We start from the raw sequence: 21271 nt of genomic DNA on the forward strand, positions 1-21271 counted from the left end.
GTGCTGGACATGGGGAAGAGTGTCCCTCTATCAGGCTGCGGGGTTGGTGCTAGTGGAAAACCACCTTTTAGAGGAATAAAGGAAAATCTGAGGCTTCGGCTGAAGGTTTGGACGTGCCTTCATAACCTTCTAGTATCAGTAAACCACCTCTGATAGCTATTTCCCATATCCGTTTTGTGTAGACACGGACATATGGACACACAAACTCCCTCCTGCAGCCAGGGAGAAGGCAAAATATATTTTTCCTTCGTTTCAAGCAGTTATTAGCACACCTCAATGTTATTATTAGTCTGTTAATATTGCCTTCCATCCCTGTATACTTCAGGAAGGATTCACGATGATTTATCATTCCTAGAAATCTCTTTGCCCTTCACTTTAAATATCCTTCAGTGTTGGGGTGAGAAGGGAGAAGAAGGGCAGAGGGGTAATAGATTAAAAGAGGCAAATTGATCCAGACTGTTACAGCTGAAGTCCAGAGAAACATTTTTGCAGTCATCACCGAGAGCACCTTTCCCTTAAGCAGCATTTACGACGCCGTCGAACCCTTCTTGCAATAAACGGATTTATCATCACCAGAACTTGGGCAAACCGACACCGTTCCCCCCGCATCCTCTGGGTTGGGAGCCGCGATGACTTTTCCCCGCACTCCTAACCCCCCCATTTCGTGTCAATCATTCGCTTCGGTGGAAGGAAAAACACCCGAAATCGTCAGGTTTGGGAAAAGAGACAGAAAATGGAAGCGAGGAAGGGGTGATGGGGGGGTGTGGGGTGTGTTGTTTGACACACACCGTGGGCACATACATGTGAGGTGTGAGCCAGGGGGGGACACGGCTGAAAACGCGAGGGATTCCTCTTTTTTTTTTCTCCCCAACCCCCCCTTCTCCCTTTCTTTTCCACAGGCAATAAATTCAAGGCTATAAAAATCAAAGAAAGCTAATGTAAGTTTTATTAAACTATTTAACCATCACAAGTCGAAGGCATTCGGTAACAAAGCCGGATCAGTGCCTCGCTCTCTTTTACTGGCCTTGTAAAGTTAAATGAAGGCTTCTGATTTCAGCAATGTGGGAAAAGAATTTTAACCCAAGCAAAAGCGACCCTGAGATTATCGCTCCCCCCACCCCCTCCTTCTAAACACACCGACATATGCTCGTGTGCAGAGATGCTTTAAAGATATTTTTATATATGTGTAATGTATATAGCACATATGTGTATTTAATATATATAGCATTGAGTCTGAGGAAGAATTTGGGTGCAGAGAGGCTGGTCGCTGGTCAAAGTTGGGATGCCACGTCCATGGCATTACAAAAAACCGTCATATTTAGCCGCCTTATTTTCTCATGTTAACAACCCATTTTTTCCCATCCCGGCTGGTTAATTATTTATAACACCCTCCCCACCATCCTTGTTACCTAGATTCGTCTTTTTTTCCCCTAAAAAGCCAGGCACGTACGTGTGTGTTTATCTATATAACTGCACGCACTCATATGTATGGATATGGAATCACAGTGGAGAGGGGGTGGGTGGGGGGTGTTGGTTTGTACTTATTCTCTGCTTTTTCCACACCCCCCCCCCCCACTATTGTACTCCAGAGCCCGAGTGGCAAAGAATAGCTTTTATCTCTCTAGCCCCATGATGGTTATTAAAGGCAAAGCGAGCACATCAGCATCTTCACACACAACAACAAAACAAAAAAAAAAAAAAAAAAAAAAAAGAAAGAAAGAAAAAAAGAAAGAATCCACCCCCTCCCCTCTTTTCCTGACCCCTCACAATTCCTTAATATTTCGGGAGCAAACCTAGGAAGGGATATTAGGTTCAGTTCTACCCATTTGGTGTGGCTTTTATTCTTTCCTTTTCTTTTCTTTTTTTTTTTCTTTTTCTTTTTTTTTTTTCCCCGAAACTCCTGACGTTTTGCAACATTGCATAAACATAAAACAATCCATCCTTGATATGGAATGCAAAGGGCGGATGACAGCGCAGCGCAGCCCCCTCGGCTTCGATTGATTTACGCCGAGACTGACGCTTTATCAGGCACACGAAAAAAGTTTGACCAATCATTTTGCTGGGAGCTCACAACACAGCAGCCCAACTGTACTTTGTTGGCTGGGAAGTTGGAGAAAGGGGGTAGAGTACAAATCTAGATCTGTCCTATATATATATATATATATATATACACATATATATATATTTATATTTATTTTTTATTTTTATTTTTTTATGCTGCTGCTTCTTTTTTAATTTTTTTTCCCTTCATTGAACCGTGCTTTGTATGATGTCTGAGAATGTCCATTTCTGGGACTCTTAGCAATTATTATGTCGACTCTATTATAAGTCACGAGAGTGAAGATTCGCCTTCAGCTAAATTTTCGTCTGGGCAATATACAAGTTCCAGGCAAGCTGGGCACAATGAGCATCTAGAATTCCCCTCCTGTAGTTTTCAACCAAAACCTCCAGTTTTCAGCGCTTCCTGGACTCCTTTGAATCCACATTCTTCTGGTACCCTTCCTGCCGTCTACCATCCATATATTCAACATCAAAGCGTCCCATCTGATAGCAGGTATCTCCGGAGCTGGCTGGATCCAGTACCCAGAGCAGAGAACCTCCCTGGGCAGGGATCTGTTAAGGCAGAACCGCTGCTGGGCCGACCCGGGGATGTCCATAAACAGGGAACACAGGAGTACAATTTAGAAACTTCTGCTGGAAGGGAAGGGATCGTTTCCAATCAAAGGCCCAGCTTCGAGGACAATAAAGTTTGTGAAGGAAGCGAAGACAAAGACAGGACAGATCAAAGTAAGTTATAAAAGTGAGGAAGTAAACAGTATAAAAGCTGGAGGAGGTGCAATAAAAGGGGACAATGCTGCGTAAAGTTTAAAATCAGGGCTTAAAGAAAAGTCTCAGCTTGCTGATGCCAACCTAAGGGGAGAGGTGGGGAGGGGAGGAGGAGGAGGAAGGGGAGGGAGGGTGGTGGCATTGTTTCTGCCGGTAAATAAAAATAAAAATAAAAATGAGCGTTGTCTCTGAGCTTAAAGAGAGTCCAGAGCGGACAAAAGCTGGAGAGGCATCCTCTTTGCAACAGAGTCGCTGGCTCCGGCAGCAGAGACCAGTTTAGTAAGCGGGAGTAAATCTACGCGGGTGCGGGCGGTGGGGAAAGGAAGGGAAAGGACGGAAAAGGACGGGGAGGGGGGAGGCAGGGAATGTCGGGGCGAAAGGTGGGGGAAAGAGGAGAGGAGGTGGGGGGGAGAAGAAGGGGGAAGAAGAGGAGAAATTAAGGAGGAAAAGTTCATGTGGGGGAAAGTAAAGAGCAGCGGGGGCTGTGCCGTGCCCGGGGTCCCCGGTAGACGCGGGGACAGGCTCGGTGTGTCTTCCACCCCCCCCCACCCCCCCCCTCCCTCCATTCCCGGCTCCGTCTCGTGGTGATGGTGTTTGTGTTTGGGTGTTAAAATGTGTTTTTGTGATTGTTTATGAAATGCAACGGTTCAGGGGATGAATATTTTAAAGCCACGCTTCTTCCTAGTTAAAAAAAAAGCAGCAAAACAAAACAAGGAGGGAGGGAGAGGGAGGGGGGATGTTGCTTCCAACTTAATTAGCTTTTATTTGTAATGTAGCCAGATTGGGGAAACAGTTAAACTTCAGCATGGGCTTTGTCGGCGAGCTGACTTGTCCTTTTTTTCCCCTTAAATATAGGGAAAAACAATAATAATCCGCTTAGAAAACATTTAATAACGCTAAGCATGCTGCTATTAATAACATAATTATTAATAATAATAGTTATAATGCTGATAATAGTGATAACAATAAGAATGTAGTGGCGTTGGAATAAGGAAAAAAAAAAAAATCAGTGTTTTCACCTCGTGCCGATCCGGTTGGTACCTGGTGACCATCTGAAAGGTAAAACCAGAGCCCGAGCAGGAGCCAAAACTTGGCTTCAACCCCCCCACGGTAAAGATTTTGCAGTGAAAACCCAAGTTTTAGAAAGTGGCAGCGGAGCAGCCCCTTGCCGAGGGTAGAACTGTGCAGGACTCACTGATCAGTCATTCTTTTTTCCCCTTGAATTAACTTCTATTTTTTAACAGCCCCCCCCTCCAGCCCCAGCCACCCCTTCCCCTACCCCCCTCCTCAACATAGAGCAGCAGCAGCAGCTGAGATCACCACCATTGGATTAAAAATACTGCATATTCTTGCTCCTCATCATTTCCTCCTCTCCATGTGCAGGATGTTACGGTGACATTTCTTGTTTTCCTATCATTTAACTTGCACACACAGAGACAAAAAGAAAAGTCCTGCTCTATTGTACTGGGCAGAGATCCAGAACAAACTGCAACCGTGAGGTGAATGATTGGAGAGAATTAAATATCCAGGTTCTCTGCTCAATGTCCCTGAAATTGAAGATATATATATATATTTAAAAAAAAAAAAAAAAAAAGATCTTGCCCAAGAAAATGTTATTAAGTTATAAAGTGCAGGGACCTGCGCAAAGAGGATGCTGTGTGGTTTCTATGGCGTGTGGTTACGAGGAGTATTTTCTTTTAAATAATAGTTTAATTTGGGTTGAAGTTGAGAGGATGCCAGGGTTGGAAGATGGAGCTGGTTTGCAGTAAGTCCTCCCACCAATTTCCCGGACTTTTCCCTTTTGTCTTTTCCGCCTGTGAGGTTTTGTTGTTGGGGGTTTTTTTGTTGTTGTTTTGTTTTTGCTTTGTTTTTCTTCAAGTATTTCTTAATAATGAATCCCCGCCCTTTGCATGGCACTGGGATCCGTTCGTTTAGTTGTTGGATTCTAAGGAAAACATGTGCCAGAATCTCTTCCCATTCACTTCCCTGCTTAGGGATTGGTGCACAGTGAATAGAGGAAAGCATTTAAAAACAGCTTCTTTTTGAACGAGCCAAAACACGACCAAAAAATAACTTCCCCCACTCCCTACACCCCCCCTCCCCCAAAAAAAAAGAAAAAAAAGAAAGAAAAAAATCCACTATGGAGCAAAGCCCTCCACTGCCATTAAAAGGCTGGGCTGCAGGATTAACAGTATCAATTATTAACAGCTTTTTCTTCCTCTTTAATATTTAATTCTGCATATTAGATCAAGTCAATTACATTTGAGGAAATAGCCGTGCAAATTTGGGAGAGGGCAGGACTTAGGAGGGGAAGATTAAGCGGATTATTCCTTCTCAAAATCTTCCATATATTTCATTTTGTGGAAGAGGAAACGTTCTGACGGGGGAGGGGGACTGGGACGAGTGTGTGTGTATCTATGTATATAAATACAGATATATTTATAACGGTCCATTTAATTGGTCTAAAGGTTTATGGCTTCGGTCATAATTTCAGAGGAAGCAAAGGAAATAAAATAGAAATACGTGGTCAGTCCAGAACCCTTCTTTTCACTCTTTCCCCTCCCCTCAGCTACCACACGCTCAGCTAATATTTGCATGTGATTACTAAATGCTTCATTATTTACCCTAAACCCACTTCACCTTTGGGTGCGACCTTCACCACTCTGATGTCTGTGGGGGTGGTTTCTGCTCCTAAAATCTCTCTTTCCCCCCTCTATACCCTCCTCAATCCCCCTTGAACAGACATAATTCCTGAAATATCCCTTTGCCAAAAGATTCCCACGTAACTTCTCCCACACGCGAGGGTTACAGGCAGCCTGCTATTTATTTTTTGACTGCATTTGCAGCCCTGCAAATGTCCGTGTCTCTGGCTAACACTGTCCAGATCCCCCCAACAACAGGGTCCAGCCAAACCCTCAGAGGATGTTTATTGTATCGGGAGCGTTTTCATGCCACACAGCAAACGAAAAAAAAAAAAAAGGCAAAAAAAAAGCAAACAGGATTTATGAAAGGTTCCTCCAGACCTCCTCTCCTTGCTCTTTCCCTGCGACATAGGTTTAGAGGAGTAAATCTGGAGCCACGTGGGGAAAAAAGCCTGGAGAAAAAAAAAAGGGGGAGAAAAAAAAAGAAAAAGGCGAAGAAATATCTAATTTTTGAGTTAGTTTCTTTATATATATGGTGTGTAACGTGCAGATGGGCGGTATGCAAAGCTAGAAGTGCTTGTGGGTGTTTACCTGGCCTGGATGGATCTTCGGAGCCGGAGAAAAGAGTTGGGGGAGGTCTGCCAGTGGCGTGTGTGCACCCAGACGTATGTGTGCCCACAGACACGGGTGAGCACAGAAACGTGTGTGTGCACAGATCCGTGTGCCCACAGACACGGGTCAGCACAGCAACGTGTGCCCACAGGCACGGGTGTGCATGGGAACACGTATGTGCACAGATGCACGTGTGCACCTGAGCATAAGCGTGCCCACAGACATGGGTGAGCGTGGAAACATGCGTGTGCAGTCGAACATGCATGTCCATAGACACGAGTGAGCACGGAAACGTGTGTGTGCACAGACATGGGTGCTCACAGACACGGGTGAGCACAGAAACGTGCGTCCACAGGCAGGAGTGTACACGGGAACACGTGTGTGCACAGACGCGGGTGTGCACCTGAACATAAGCATGCCCACAGACACGGGTGAGCGTGGAAACGTGCGTGTGCATTCGAACATACATGTCCACAGACGCGGGTGTGCGCAGGAACATGTGTGGGTACAGAAAATGGTGCCCACAGACACGGGTGAGCATAAAAACATGTATGCACAGACAAGCATGTGCAGGAGCTTGAGTGTGCACAGACACGGGTGTGCAAACGTGTTGTGTGCACAGACACGCAGCTGGAGTATGCACAAACACACAGCCTGTGCCTACAGACCCCACAGACCAGCAAGTCCCAGCTCCCCCCAGCACACCCTCTGGAGGTGATGGGGGGTATGGGGTGTGAGTGTGCGGCAGGATCTGGGGAGCAGTCCCCTCCCCGGTCTACACTGTGTGATTCTGCAGGATTTTCACACGGCCTCTGCTGCTCATTTCTCTGGCAGGGAGCGTTTAGTTGTTCGGGTTTTTTTTTTTTTTTCACGCGGGGGCTCATATGCGTGTGTATAATTTTAATATTTGATGGCATGATTAAAACCTTCTGAGAAGAAACACTCCAAGCTGCAATCCTATTGATCTTGGTGCTTTTCTTTCCAGCCAACCCAGCTGCCAGCTGGCTTCACGCCCGTTCCTCCAGGAAAAAACGATGCCCTTACACCAAATACCAGACCCTGGAACTAGAGAAGGAGTTTTTATTCAATATGTACCTGACGAGGGACCGTAGACACGAAGTGGCCAGACTCCTCAACCTGAGTGAGAGACAAGTCAAAATCTGGTTTCAGAACCGAAGGATGAAAATGAAGAAAATGAACAAGGAACAGGGCAAAGAATGAAAAAAAAAAAAAAAAAAGGCAGAAAAAAACAGCATCATCCCACCCCCCCTTCCCTCCTTTCTTTCCCCCCTCTACAAGCTCCCAGCCTTCGCGGCCGCACGCCCCCACTTTAGAGCTGCCATATCCCCTAAACACAAGGGGGGACAAAAAAATCCCAACCCTTCCCTGTTTCCCATCTCCACCTTTTGCGAGCGAGATGTTGCTTAGTATTATCTTTTTAAAAAATCTTCTTAGTGTTGCCACATAGGAGGCAACTTAGCCAAAACTGCAGCTCCTTTTTGGGGACACACGCTGGGTTTTGTTTCTCCTTTTTTCTTTTTCTTCTTTCCTTTTTTTTTATTCCCTCCCCCCCCCCCTTTTTTTTGTTTTCTTCTCCCTACAGCCTAACCCAGACACAGGCTCCTGTCCGAGCAGCAGCTTTCTCTGCTTGCCTTTTCTCCACGGAAAGCAAGATGGCAAACAAAACTGGCCACAAAAAAAACCCACCCAAACTAACCCTGGCCCAAGCCCCCCCTTCCCAAACTTCGATGTCTTTCTTTACCCACGTAAGGACAGTGATTCTCTACAACATTCAACAACACCCCGGCGCACTCGCACCCCCTCAAATCCCCTCTCACACACTCAAACGCACCCTCAACCTCCCTCCGACACCCCCTCGAACCCTCCAAACCCCCTCAGAAACCCTCTCACACACTCAAACACCCCCTCGAACACCCTTTCTCGCACACCCTTAAGCAGCACACACCCACACGTCGAGGTGCCCAAGGAAGCAGACGGTTTAATTAAAACTCCTGCAAGACAGACACATTCGTAAGACTTGCGTTTAATTGCACCCAACAAATCATTTTCTATTCGCCAACTTTCTACCCGGGTAGTCGATTCGTGACAGCCCAACTTCCAACTGTGCTGGGTTCTTTTTTTTTATTGTTGTTGTTTCCTTTTTATTTTTGATCCTTGTTTCCCCTTTTTTTCCCTTTTTTTTTTTCTTTTTTCTTTCTTTTTAATTTTTTTTAATTAATATGCGGGAATTTTTTTATTTGAATCTGGCCACAGCAGAGATGTGACTTTGACCTGAAAGTTTAGTAAGGATCTTTTACAGGCAACAAAAACAAACAAAAAAAAGCCCTCCTCATCTGGTAGTTTTATACTGGGTCACTTAGAAAAGGAGAAAAGACGGGGAGGGAGGCGAGTGAGTGTGTGGGGGGCACTCTCGGAGCCGCATTGTAAATTATTGAGGAGAAAAAGGGGCGGAAGAACCCCTGCCAACTTATTCCTAACTTTTAGAGGAGAGGAAGAATAGGGTTTTCTAGTTAAAAAACTACCTTAGTAGAGCTATAAGGGAGGGGAAAAGGTTGTGTTCTTAGTGCTAGCATATTTATAATTTATTGTGAATTGACTTTTTGTTTTGTTTTGTTTTTCTTGGTTTGTTTTGTTTTCCTAAAGCAGAAGGCTGTTGCAGAGATAAAGCGCCCACCCCAGCCTTTGGGTCTATTTCTTTCCCCCCACCTCCCCGTCCTGTTCGCTGAGATGCTTTTAATACTTGAATGTCGGGGAGGGGGGGGATTGTTGGGATGGGGTTGTTTTGTGTTGGCTTGGGGTTTTGGGTTGGTTTTCTTTGGTCGCTGGCATGTTTTTTTCCCCACTGCCACCCACTTTTCTCCGGGGCCCAGTGCCACGCCGGGAAAGGAGCCGCCTCATCCCGCCGGTGGCATCGAGAGGGATGCGGCAGCTTCGCGCTGCTTCTCCTCATCCTCAGCCACAAGCCGAAGAATCATTTAGAATATCAAATCTAGACCTCGCTGGGCTCATGCCATGTCGGCCGAAGCTGATTTCTCCTCTGACAGACCCGACGGAGATTTTTCCATCCCGCCCGGGTGGGACTTGGTTTCCCTTTATCTCTGTAAGACTTAACTTTGTTTTGGGAAAGGAGCTAGGGGGGGGAGGGAGGGTGGGGAGGTCGGGGAGAGGGGGGGAGGTTGGAACGTAGAGGGAGGGGGGGAAGGTTTTTGGGGGGAGGGGGTTAGTATCAGTTGATTATATGGTGGGTATTGTAAAATGTGTTTGTGGTTGTGTTTCTGTGACTGTTGAAGCTCGTTTTCTGTTTCTACTGTGGCTTTTTAAGTCTGCGAAGAGTCCTGCAGTGGATAGCGGATGGAAAAATACCGAAATAAAACCTCTCTCTCTTTCTTTTTTTTTTTTTTTTTTTTTTGGTTAAATTTTATTATTTGGTAATTTTATTTTAAAGAGTGGAAATTTCTATATTTGGCTGCCAGGGAGTTTTCTGGGAACGAGGCAAGTGTAAGGTGGCTTGTTTGAATAGGGAGGAGGGGGGGTGAAAAATAGAGAAAAGACATTTATTTCTGCTGTGTATCAGAGCAAACTGCTGCAAAGCGGATCTCAGAAGATCTCGTGTAATCCTTAGCGTCAGGTTTCCTGAGAGCACTTTTATCTGCTGAACAGAGATTGCTCTGGGAAGAGGCGATAGGCAGATTGGCATTTTTGGAAAGTGTTCCTGCCTTTCTCTTCCTCCCCCCCCCCCCCCCCCCCCCCGCCTCCTTCTTCGTGATCCAGAGATAAGAATCAAGTAGCTGCGCCTCGGTGCACTGAAATTTCCACCACTTGGAAGGAGGGGGCTAAAAAAAAAAAAAAAAAAGTCTTCCTCTCGACAAGAAACCAGACCTTAAGTGTTTAAGACCATTCCTCGGAAAGTTTTGGGCTGTGTTTTAGTTTGTTTTGTATTTTAACGCCTAGACTTTCTCATGTAAAACTTTCCACCACGAAGTAGCTCCTTGGGGGCTTCAAAATTTAACTGTTCTGTTGCCAGAGGGAGTGAAATGGAACCAAACTTTGCTCTGCATCACCCCCCCCCCCGACTCCCACCCCCCCAAAAAAAAAACCCTCCTTCCTCACAACTCAAGTAAGAAAACAGTTTCAGAGACATTTTGAGCTGAGGAAAAGGAGAAAAGGGGGGGAAATAAAAAAAGAAGAAAAGTTGGTGGCAGCAGAATGATTTCTGTAAATCCAGATTTATTTTAAAGCAATGCTTAGTGGGGTCGAGAGAGATGATTTAGTTGTGTTTAAGCTGAGCAGTCAAATATTTCAGCTTTGTTTGGTTCTTCTCAAGGATGGATGCATTTCAAACCTGCTTCAGGCTGAATCGGTGCGTTCCTCGTCTCTCCAGCTGAGTGTGGACTTGCCTAAACTCTCATTATTACATTTTGTTTGTTTGTTTGTTTTCCTTATCCGTGACTTAATTGATGTTCGCAACCCATCGGCCACTCGGATTTAGAAACGTGGTTATATAAATATATATATATATATGATTCTTTTTGTTTGTTTGTTTTCACTTTCCTTAGAGTTGTGGTAAAGAGCGGGTATTTTTAAGACAACGATATAAGCTTCTTTTTAAATAGAATTTAAGATGTTAGCTCATTTTTGTTAGGAAATACGCTTACTTAAAAAAAGAAAAAAAAAAAAGAGAAAAAGAAAAAAAAAAGTTTGAAACCCCTGTTTTCTGTAGCATCAGCCCGGATGTATTTTCCAGAGATGTTTAATGCTCCAGAATAAAAATCGATTTTAGAACAACGGCACCGATATGTCATTGTGTTATACTGCTTCGTCTTAAAACGTCAGAAATACTTTCCTGGGTTTTTTTTGCGTCTTTAGTGGCTCGTTAAGTGTATTAGAAGGATTTTCCCCACCCCCCCCCACCCCCTCCTTAGGGTTAAAAAAAAAAAAGTCCTGGTGCAGCAAGTGCTTCTTTGGTCCCACCAAACCTGCTGCGTTTAAATATTTTAAAACCGGAGATATTTAATCTCTGGTTACATTTCCCGATGCTTTCTTGTTTATTAATTTGTTTGTCTCTTTGTTTGCTCCTTTATTTGTTTGAGTTTTGGTTGGTTTTGGGTTTGGGTTTGGTTTGGGGTTTGGGTTTTTTTGGGGTTTTTGTTTAGGTTTTAATCTTTGCATCATCCCTCACCATCTTTTAGGGGACCAGAAGCTGAGGCACGGAGTGAACCAGCTTCATTTTGGACTTTTTTTTTTTTTAGTCTCCTACCGTCCAAGGAAAACTTTTCTAAGGGAAAAAAAAAATTTAGAAACCCAAAACAAACAGTGGGAAACCCCACCCCGCTTTCCCTACTTGGCATCACCTCGGCTTTGACACGCGGTTCCTTTTTCCAAGGGCTTCATAAGAGGTTCCTCGAATTCCATCCTTAAATTCGTATTGTCATTTTATTGCTCATGAAGAAACAGAAGAGCTGAGAAAGTGTTTCTATCTCTGTATTTCAAACAAACAAACCAACCAACCCCAAGACCTGCTCAGCCCTGCAGGAAACAGGTAGAGAGAAATACAACCGAAAACCTGTTTTCCACTAATTTTTAACATAATGAGCAGTCTAAAGGGCAATATTTCACTGTTTTAGAAAAAGAAAAAGAAGTAGAAAAAGAAGTAGAAAAAGAAAAAGAAAAAGAAAAAGAAAAAGAAAAAGAAAAAGAAAAAGAAAAAGAAAAAGAAAAAGAAAAAGAAAAAGAAAAAGAAAAAGAAAAAGAAAAAGAAAAAGAAAAAGAAAAGAAAAAGAAAAAGAAGAAAAGAAAAAGAAAAAGAAAAAGAAAAAGAAAAAGAAAAGAAAAAGAAAAAGAAAAAGAAAAAGAAAAGAAAAAGAAAAAGAAAAAGAAAAAGAAAAAGAAAAAGAAAAAGAAAAAGAAAAAGAAAAAGAAAAAGAAAAAAAAGAAAAAGAAAAAGAAAAAGAAAAAGAAAAATATAAGGAAAAAGAAAAAGAAAAATTCCTTTCTTTGGGGCAGCTCTGAAAAGAAAACAAAAGAAGAAGAGAGATATCTGGAGCTTACTGAGAGGAAGAGAGAGAAAGGGAAGTAACTTGTCATAAAATAAAAAAAAAAAAAAGGAGGAAAAAAAGGAAAATTCAGTGCAGTGTGCTGCAATAAAAGAATATGACCGCTATAAAACTTTATAGGGTATAAATTTCTGAAGGTTAAGGAACTAAACGGCTGTAAAGCAAACAGTGCAAGAAAACTTTCAGGAACTCCTAAATTACTGCAACGACTTGGGAATGTGGGGAAACCCAACGTATAAATGTTCTTGTTTCTGCTTCAGTCATAGAAAGAGCTTCCCTCTATCTCTTTCTTTATATTTTTACTAAGGGAGGAGGTAGTTAAAATATAAGGGAAAGGGAGAAAGAGGTAGAGAAAAGGTGGGGAGGGACTTTTGCTAATTTATTCTTCTCTTGCAGATGCCGTGAAAATCCAGCGCTCTAGGATGATTCCCTTTGTTCTTTTTTCTTTTTCTTTTTTTTCCCTCCCTCTTTAAAGCAATTCCAGGCTGCCAGAATGCTGAGCCATGCACACAACAACAACAACACACACACAGAAGCAACCCCCCCCTCCTCCCCCGCCTTCTTCTCTACACACTCGAAGTTCTGGCGAGACGTCTGGGCTTGGGAAGCTCTTTATCGGTTTACAGCCCTGGCCTTCCCCCTCCAGAGCAAGAATGACCAATTGTTTAGTCTCGGAATTTGAAACAATAGCGGTTTTCAAAAGCAAACCCATTTTTCCCCACCCCCCCCCCCCCTTTTTTTATTGCCGGGTAAAGTGACTTGGATGATGCAGCTTCCCGCGCTTAAAAACTCCAGCGCTGCAGGGTGAAGAAGATCAAACCCCCAAATTCCTCTTTTTCTCGTCCTTCTCTTCCATCTCTTTTAATTGCTTTTATTTTCCTAGTCCAAACGGGACACAGACACAGGAGCACTAATATTTTGTTGCGCTCCCCCTTTTCTACCTTCCTGCGCGCTGCGGAGGAGGCTGCAGCGCCGTATCGCGCCGCGAGGTGGCGCCCTTGCTCCACGTTAGACGCGTGTCTTCCGCGGGGCACCGCGTAACACCTTGATGTCATCAAGGCGGTGTGAGAATGGGCCCTGGGCAGAAAATATCGGGTTAATTATCGCTGGTTTGGCGATCTGAGTGGTAACAGCTCTTTATTTATATTTATTTTTATTATGGAGTAAACGTTGCAGGGCTAAAAATTTTAAAAAAAAATGGAAAGTGAATCTGGAGGGGCTGCAGTGAGAGGTGGGACATGAAAATGTCCTAAATGTTTATTTAAAGAGGAGGAAAAGACAAGAAAAAAATAAACCCATCGGGTTTTGTCTTTTCCTAACTCGGCTGGAGGTGGGAGGACAGCTTAATTATCTCCAAACTCAAGATTTACGCTAGCAAAGCTGGAAAAGAAGAGTGGCTCCCAGATTTCGGGGAGGAAAAAAGAAAAAAACAGCACAACAAAACGCAACATCGGGTCGGTTTTTTTACGCTCACTCCACAGGGTGATCTGTGGTTTCTCAGCTCTTTATTTTTATATCTTTTCAGTTCAGAAACATTGACCAAAACCCCCAACAATTCATGATTTTTAGGCGTTGAACTTCGCATTTTGGGGGTGGTTGCTCCGGGTTTCTTTGGGTTTTTTCTGGGTTTTTTGGGGCGGGGGGATGAAGCTGCTTCTCTTCGCCCAAAAGCTTCGCTTACAATGTTTGGAAATATTTTTAAATGCTACCAAAGACTAAATTAACCCCAAAAGTTTCTAACTTACAGTATTTTATGACACTTATTTGACTCAACATGGTTTGGGATCCGTGTACTCAGCCCCCCCACCCCCACTCCCACCCCCAAAAAAAGTCAACTTTTAACTCCACTTTTATTTTGGCCTTTGTTCCTTCAGAATTACAAGACAAAAATGGTTCGAGCATCCCAGTCCTTCAGTTCCAAATAACACGGTGGCAATTGCATCAAAAGAGGTTTTCTTCCCAGTTGTTACAAATAGATATTTTCCAGGATAAATGTTTTGCCGAAGTGACGCCAAAAATTCCAACCTTTCCCGATCAGCAGCATTTTTGGGGAGAATGTAACGAAATCAAGCAATGAACAGGATGTGATAGGTTGGGGTTTGGTTGGGTTTTGGGGTTATTTTTGGTTGGTTGGGGTTTTTTAACAGGCAAAGTTTAAGCATCTCGAGGCTCTGCTTAAATAATATAAACACAAATATAAAATACAAATATTAAATACAAATATAAACAGAATCAGACGAAGAAAATACAGGGGGAAAAACGGCTCCTTGCAGAATGCAGAGCAGTGAGAAGTTGAGGTTTACCTAGGTTTGGGGTTAGGGTTTTTATTTTTTTTTTCCTTATGAATTCCCAATAAATCTTTCCCCCACTGGGTATTTATAAATTATCTCCTCTCTCACACACCGCACGCACAGCCCCGCTTGTTTTTTCTTATAATAGAAACATTTTCCTTTCATCAGGAATCTGAGTACAGTAAGGGGATGATTTAAGATCAGCCATTGATTTCTGATGCATTGGTGAGTTACCATCGCATCACGACCATAAAATCCTGACCGCACTTGATAAAAATGGGAACTTCCAAGAACAACTTCGTTCCCACCTTCCTGGGGTTTAGGTCTGACCGGGAATTCCTGCGATTTTTCACTTTATAAACTCCACTAGGTGGGAGCTCGCCTGTAAATCCACGCAGCAGAAGATAATTCCTTCTCTTAAAAAAACACTTTAATCGATTCCTTGGGTTGTTTTTTTCTTTGTGGGTTTTTCCTGGTCTTTTTTTGTTGTTGTTTTTTTTTTGCTTGCTTGAAAATTCCGGCATCGAGCATCCCTACGCCGGGCTGCAGAGCTCTATTTACTTGTGTACACCACTTCTGGGCTTTTATGTTCAATGATGAAACCAAAATCTGCTCAATGGACAATAAAAGTGTTGAGGAAAAATAAAATGTTAACTTGTCTTTTAGGGAGGTGGGGGGAAAGCCTTAATTATACCACTGCAAGTACTCCAACAGCAATAATTACTTGCAAAGGCTCTTAGACTCGACTGAAATGATCCCTGCACAAAATAAAGGAAACGTATTTACTTAAATTATTTCTCTAAGGATGGTTTTAAAGTTTTATTCCGTTACTATATTTGTTTTCTTTCTTTCTCTCTCTCTCTCTCTTTCCGTCCTCCTTAATTCCCTGCCTATTCCCTCTGCTAGTTTTAATTCAAGTATTTTTTTAACCAAAGCCCTAGCAAGACAAACTAACGGAAACATTTCAACTTTTTTTCCCTTCCTTTCCACGTTGTGGATGTTGAAAACCATCCCCCAGATGAAGGCAGGCAAGAGTAAAATCGTCTTTAATTCACCTTTCTCATCTCAAACCCGCAGAAATCAACCCAGGGCCAATGGGGGACAAAAAAAAAAAAAAAACCCAAACAAAAAAAAACCAACCCAAACCAAAACAACAAACCACCACCAATATATAAATTGAGATTTAAAAGAGTGTCTTTAGCTCTTGTTGAAGGATTGGAAAATAGAGCTGGCATCACGAGGGGCTTGGAGGATGAGCAGCGAGGCTGTTAAGTTGGGGCAACCTTTGGGCTGGGAGGGTTTTGGGGTCGTGATGAGCTGCGAGACGTCTCGGTGAATATTTGCTGAGTGCGAAAAATGAATTTTCCAAATCTACCCCCTGTGTGTTTAAATGGTGGAAAATTGCAGCGTTGGCATCTTAGGGGTAAGTTTGCTCCGCTGTTACCAAATGCCAATAAAAGGAAAAAAAAAAAAAAAGCCTCTTCCCTCAGCCCAACATTCCCATTTTTCTCCCTGGTTTTCATTAAGGACAAACAAAAAATTAAAAGGGAAAAAGTGAAGTTATTGAGGAGGGGGTGAGGTGAACACCAGCCATCAGTTACTGACCATAAAGGTTCTGTTCTGGCTGTGATAAGCAACACAATACTTGCGAGTTCGCAATCATCCCCCCCAGCACATCTTGAGCAAGTCCTCGGTGCTGGGGGGGAGGAGGAGACCGGGAGGGGGTTTTCTGCAGAAGGGAGAGAGAGAGAGCGAGAGAGAAAGACACAAAAAGTCAATGTTATATATGAAAAACTATAATCATTTTAATTCAATATTGACACCTCCACATCTCGCTGTAATGCGGACGGGTCCAATCGAAACCGCTGCTTTATAGCAGTGGAGGAACGAACTCGTAAAATCCTTAACGGCTTTTTATGTAGTGCGGTATAAACAACAACAACATCCTCGGCTTTATGGCGTTTTATAGTTTGTTAAACAGTTTACAGCCTTATTTTTTTGGGGGCTATTACAAATGCAATTCCCTTCATGCGATAGTTAAACCTTTATCAATAATAAGGGAAATTGATCATTAAAATGTTAAATATGACTACCTCGTTTGTTTTAAAATATGTTTAGGGTAAGAAGCTGTATGATTTGATAACTTGTATTAAAATACCAATTACATTTATAGGACCTTTTAAAACTGGTAGCAATTAAATCGTGTTCTTTTACAGTTTTCCAAAGCGACCCTGACATTTAAAAAGGCTAAAACTGCCTCGTTAAAATTTCGAAATTAACGACTGCCAGCGCTTCTCTTTAATTTTTCCAACACTCCCCAAAAATCAATCTTTTGGGTGGTCTAGGTATGTGATTTGTTGTGAGGCGAGCGATATCTCATTAATGTAGGTAGTTAAACATATTTAATCCGTATATTCACCCCACCTCCTTCTCCCTTCCCCTCTCGCTCCCTCTCCCTCTCTCTCTCTCTCTCTCTCTCTCTCTCTCTCTCTCTCTCTCCCCCTCGCTTGCTTTTCCTTCTTTATTCTCTCACACTCTTCCTTTCACAATCATGCGGTGCAGAGTCCGTGTGGAGTAAGGAGAAGCCAATAGGATGAGGTTTTGGTAATAGATGCAAATGATCATGAAAAGACACTGCAAAATATGAAACAACTCATTTGCGCTGAAGTAAATCACTGAAAACTGTTTATGAACTGGCATCTCTTCTTGGAAATGTAAAGCGAGAACTCTTTAAGTGGCGATTTTTTTTTTTTTTTTTTTTTTTTTTGGTTGGAGGGGTTGGGGGGGGGGAGGAAAGAATTCAATATCATGCAGGCTTAGAGTTTTGATTATATCCTCCTTTTATATTCCTGGAAATCACAAAGTGGCGTTGCTTAGCATCTTAGCGCTTTCTTTTTTGGCTAATAGATTCCCGTGGTTTGGTTGACTTTTTTTTTTTTGGCTTTTTTTTTTTTCCCCCCCTTCCTCCTCCAAACTACTATTCTTATTCCAATTACAATGAGCTCTTATTTTGTCAACTCACTCTTCTCCAAATACAAAACCGGGGACTCCTTACGTCCCAATTACTATGACTGTGGGTTCGCTCAGGATCTTGGGGGCAGACCCACGGTGGTGTACGGACCCAGCACGGGGGGCACCTTCCAGCATCCGACCCAAATCCAGGAGTTTTACCACGGAGCATCCTCACTCTCCAGCTCCCCTTACCAACAGAATCCCTGCGCCGTGGCGTGCCATGGGGACCCCAGCAACTTCTATGGCTACGACCCCTTGCAAAGGCAGAGCCTCTTCAGCGCCCAGGAGTCGGACTTGGTGCAGTACACGGACTGCAAGCTCGCTGCCAGCGGCCTTGGAGAGGAGGCGGAGAGCTCGGAGCAAAGCCCTTCTCCGACACAGCTTTTCCCTTGGATGCGACCGCAAGGTGAGGCGAGATGGAAAGGACAGCGAGGAGGAGGCATTTCCTGAGCCTAGAAAGTAGCTCTCTTGCTTGCTTTCTGCTCCTCTAGCTTTCTTTCTGGCTCTCTTGCTTGTTTTCTGCTCCTCTTGCTTTCTTTCTGGCTCTCTTGCTTGTTTTCTGCCCCTCTTGCTTGCTTTCTGCTCCTTTTGCTTGCTCTCTCCCCTTCTTGTTTGTTTTCTGCTCTTCTTGTTTGCTTTCTACTCCTCTTGCTTTCATTCTGCCCCTCTTGCCTACTTGCTGCCCTTCTTGTTTGCTTTCTGCCCCTCTTGCTTGTTTTCTGCCCCCTCTTCCTTGCTTTCTGCCCCTCTTGCCTGCTTTCTGCCCCTCTTTCTTGCTCGCTTGCTTTTCGCTCCCTTTTTCTTCCCCAGTGACTGTATTTTACTGCTTTATGGGGGTAAACTTTTGCACTTGTAAATTGCTTTATAGTTTAATTACCCTGAAGGAGACCTTTTCTTCTGGGGTGCTGAGCGACCCGGGCTTTCTGTGGAAGGAAGCGTCCTTAAAGTTTATGGCACTTTTATAGCCTTAAAAAGACCCTTCATTTTTGTTTTGCGTTTGATTTGGGATTTCGGGGGGGATTAGGGGGGAGGGGGTGCAGCAGGGGGGGAGTATGAGGGGGTTGCTTAGTCTCCCCGGGTTGCAGGTCTTGATTTTTAAAAATTCTTTTATTTTAAGAGGGGGGGGGGGGGGGGGGGGGAGGGAAATCCCAAAGAACCGGAGCCTGTTGTTGTTGTGATTCTGGTATTCGTAAGTGTGCAAGTGCAGGGCTTAGCTGGGCTGCTCGGAGTGGGCTGGTGGGTGACCTCCTCCCCCCTCTCCCCACCTCTCCCTTGCCACCATCACCTCTTTCCTTTATAACCATCTTCCCATTTAATAATATTCCACAGGAACCTTTCCCTCTCCCTCTTTGCTTCCTGCCTTTGCTCCTGCAAGTCCTTTTCTTCCTCCCCCCACCCTCCCCAGTCCCTATGCCTGTGAGTGTGTGTGAGCCTGTGTGTGCCTATTCCCGAGCCTGGTTTATGTATCTTTCAAAACCTCCTTCTCTTCTTCCCCTCTTCCACCCAACCTTTGCAATTCCCCAGCAGCCGCTGGACGAAGGAGGGGGAGGCAAACCTACAGCCGCTACCAGACCCTGGAACTGGAGAAGGAATTTCTATTTAATCCCTACCTGACCCGCAAACGGAGGATCGAGGTCTCGCATGCCCTGGGATTGACAGAAAGGCAGGTCAAAATCTGGTTCCAGAACAGGAGGATGAAATGGAAAAAGGAAAACAACAAAGACAAGTTTCCCAGCAGCAAATGCGAGCAGGAAGAACTGGAAAAACAGAAAATGGAAAGAGCCCAGGAGGTGGACGAGGAAGGGGAAGCACAGAAGGCGGACAAGAAATAAAAGGATTTTTAAGGACTGAAAAGGCAAGCGCTACTGGGGTGGAAGAGCCCCTGAGCCCCACGTTAATGGCAGTTAATGTAAGGGAGGGGTGGGGGAAAAAAAAAAACCAACAACAATGCATAGAAAAGAGAAAGGAAAAAAAGAGAAAAAAAACACCCCACAAAAAACCCCACCCCCCCTTTTATTGCTGTAAAACAATATAGCTGTAAGCACCACTTCCCTGATTATCCTTTCATACAATGCCCAGTATGCAGAAGGGATCGGGAGCTCTCTCCTGCCTTTTTTTGCCAGTTATTAACTAGTGGTAGTGTAACGCAATAGCTTATGTAAAACCTGACTGTGAAATTTTCTCTCTCTCTCTGTCTTTCTCTCCGTCTCTTTCTTCTTTCTTGGGGTGAGGGGGTGGGTGGGGTGGGGGTTGGTTAACATAGCTTTCGACGCTATAGGAGTTACGTGAAATTACATATGTGCACTTTTAATTTGTTGATTTTCCACCTTTTTTTTTTTGTTGTTGTTGGTTTTGTTTAATTTTTGGTATTGTTATGATTTTTTTTTGGGGGGGGGTGGGTTTGTCTGTATGTACTGGAGGTAGCTATTGAAACAAACATCCCAACAACATGAAACTGCCTATTTATGCTATAGTTATCTCTCTTTTTCTCTCTCTTTCTTTCCTTACTTTCCTCACTTCTTTTCTTTGGTTAGGGATTTTCTTTTTCTTTTAACTGTTTTTCCTAATTTTTTTTTTTTACAATTTTTAAATGTGTCTTAAAAAGGAAAAAAAAGGGAAAAAAGACCAAAAAAAGAAAAAAAAAAGCGTTTTTCCTCTCCTTTAGTTAGCATGCGCACAGTGAAGCAAGTTGTAAAGTGATCTTTAGGTTTAACTGTGAAAAAGAATGTATACTGTATACGTGAATTACTTTATTGGGGGAACTAATGATATATTTTGTTGTTCTTTCATCACTTTGTTCTATTGTCTAAACCTGGAAGCAGCGGAAGAAAGTTACAATAAAGTTTACAAGCGAGAATTCCGTGACATCATTCTTTTACCCTGCTCCATTTCCTCCAGGACCACTTTGATAGAAAGGAAATAAAAGTCAATTGTGTCGGAGCTGCAGCCCTGGCCATCAAAGACTTCTTTGCCTGGAGAGATGCTGGAGGGGCTGGATTGCTGCTGGGACAGGCTGGGGCCGGGGGAGCTGCTGCCTGGGAGTCGTGGGGAAAGGGGAGGGGGTCGGGGCAACTGCCATGGCTTCTGCTCTTGTTGTTGTTTCTAACAGTTCCTGGGTGGTGACAGGTTGGGAGGCTGTGTGGAAATCCTTCCTGAAGGTAACGTGTGCTGTTTGTTAGTTTTGTTGGTTTTGGTGTGTGTGGTTTTTTTTTTTTTTTCCTTTCTCTTTCCTCCTTTCTACCTCTCTCCTGGCTCACCCCACTCTCCCCACAAGACGAAGCCCAGCTCTGGGTCTCTCCCCCCCGTCCTTTCCCTCCCCTCCTTTCCTCCCACTCATCTCGCTGCGAAAATAAATTGCCAGTCGCGCAGCTGAGCTGCTTTTCTGCTCCTTTCCCCTCCCGAGCTGCCCTGCCATGGCAGCAGAGGAGTGCGGGGATGCACAACCCACCCCCTTCCAACATAACCTTGGGGAAAGGAGACACACCACAACCCCTGGGTGCTCATCCACCATTGTCTGGACTGCTTCTCTGTCTGTAAGACTTTCTTTCTAAAACCTTTTCCTCTCCACTACCATCCCTCTCTTTGAAAAAAAGGAAAAAAAAAAAAAAAAGAGGCAGATCACATTTTGGAAGGTCTCTCTCTGCTTCTCCAGCAGAAAGCAAATCAGCCAGCTGGTCAGGTTTTACTTCTAGCTGTAATTGAGTCCTGCAGAAGCGCTGACACGCTGAACAAGGGATCTGGGAGCTCTTTATTTTTCGCCACAAGAAAAGCAAATGCCAGCTCAATACGAAGCTCAAAGCCCGTGGCACTGGAA

At 43.8% G+C, this 21271-nt stretch overlaps 2 protein-coding genes across 3 annotated transcripts; both read left to right on the forward strand.

Moving 5' to 3' along the window:
- The first annotated feature begins 2279 nt into the window (after nt 1-2279).
- Nucleotides 2280-7301, forward strand: HOXB9 (homeobox B9). Its single transcript, XM_054396570.1, has 2 exons — nt 2280-2787; nt 7066-7301. Exons 1-2 carry the CDS (start codon nt 2280-2282, stop codon nt 7299-7301), a joined length of 744 nt encoding a protein of 247 aa, XP_054252545.1.
- Nucleotides 7302-17442: 10141 nt separating this feature from the next.
- Nucleotides 17443-19337, forward strand: HOXB8 (homeobox B8). Of its 2 annotated transcripts, none has more exons than XM_054396543.1 (2): nt 17443-17863; nt 18982-19337. In XM_054396543.1, exons 1-2 carry the CDS (start codon nt 17443-17445, stop codon nt 19287-19289), a joined length of 729 nt encoding a protein of 242 aa, XP_054252518.1. In that variant the 3' UTR covers nt 19290-19337. The 2 variants fall into 2 exon arrangements, with proteins under 2 accessions (XP_054252518.1, XP_054252519.1); XM_054396544.1 differs by having other exon boundaries at nt 18985-19337.
- The last annotated feature ends 1934 nt before the right edge of the window (nt 19338-21271 follow it).

The sequence above is a fragment of the Indicator indicator genome, chromosome 37, assembly GCF_027791375.1.
Source record: "Indicator indicator isolate 239-I01 chromosome 37, UM_Iind_1.1, whole genome shotgun sequence".
In the NCBI taxonomy this organism is placed as follows: domain Eukaryota; kingdom Metazoa; phylum Chordata; class Aves; order Piciformes; family Indicatoridae; genus Indicator; species Indicator indicator.

What these genes read in the sequence shown, in the direction of transcription:
- HOXB9 (XM_054396570.1), top strand. Translation starts at nt 2,280, where the DNA reads ATGTCCATTTCTGGGACTCTTAGCAATTATTATGTCGACTCTATTATA. An exon ending in CAAAGACAGGACAGATCAAA is followed by an intron (nt 2,788 to 7,065) that starts GTAAGTTATAAA and finishes TTTTCTTTCCAG; the next exon opens with CCAACCCAGCTGCCAGCTGG.
- HOXB8 (XM_054396543.1), top strand. Translation starts at nt 17,443, where the DNA reads ATGAGCTCTTATTTTGTCAACTCACTCTTCTCCAAATACAAAACCGGG. An exon ending in CCCTTGGATGCGACCGCAAG is followed by an intron (nt 17,864 to 18,981) that starts GTGAGGCGAGAT and finishes GCAATTCCCCAG; the next exon opens with CAGCCGCTGGACGAAGGAGG.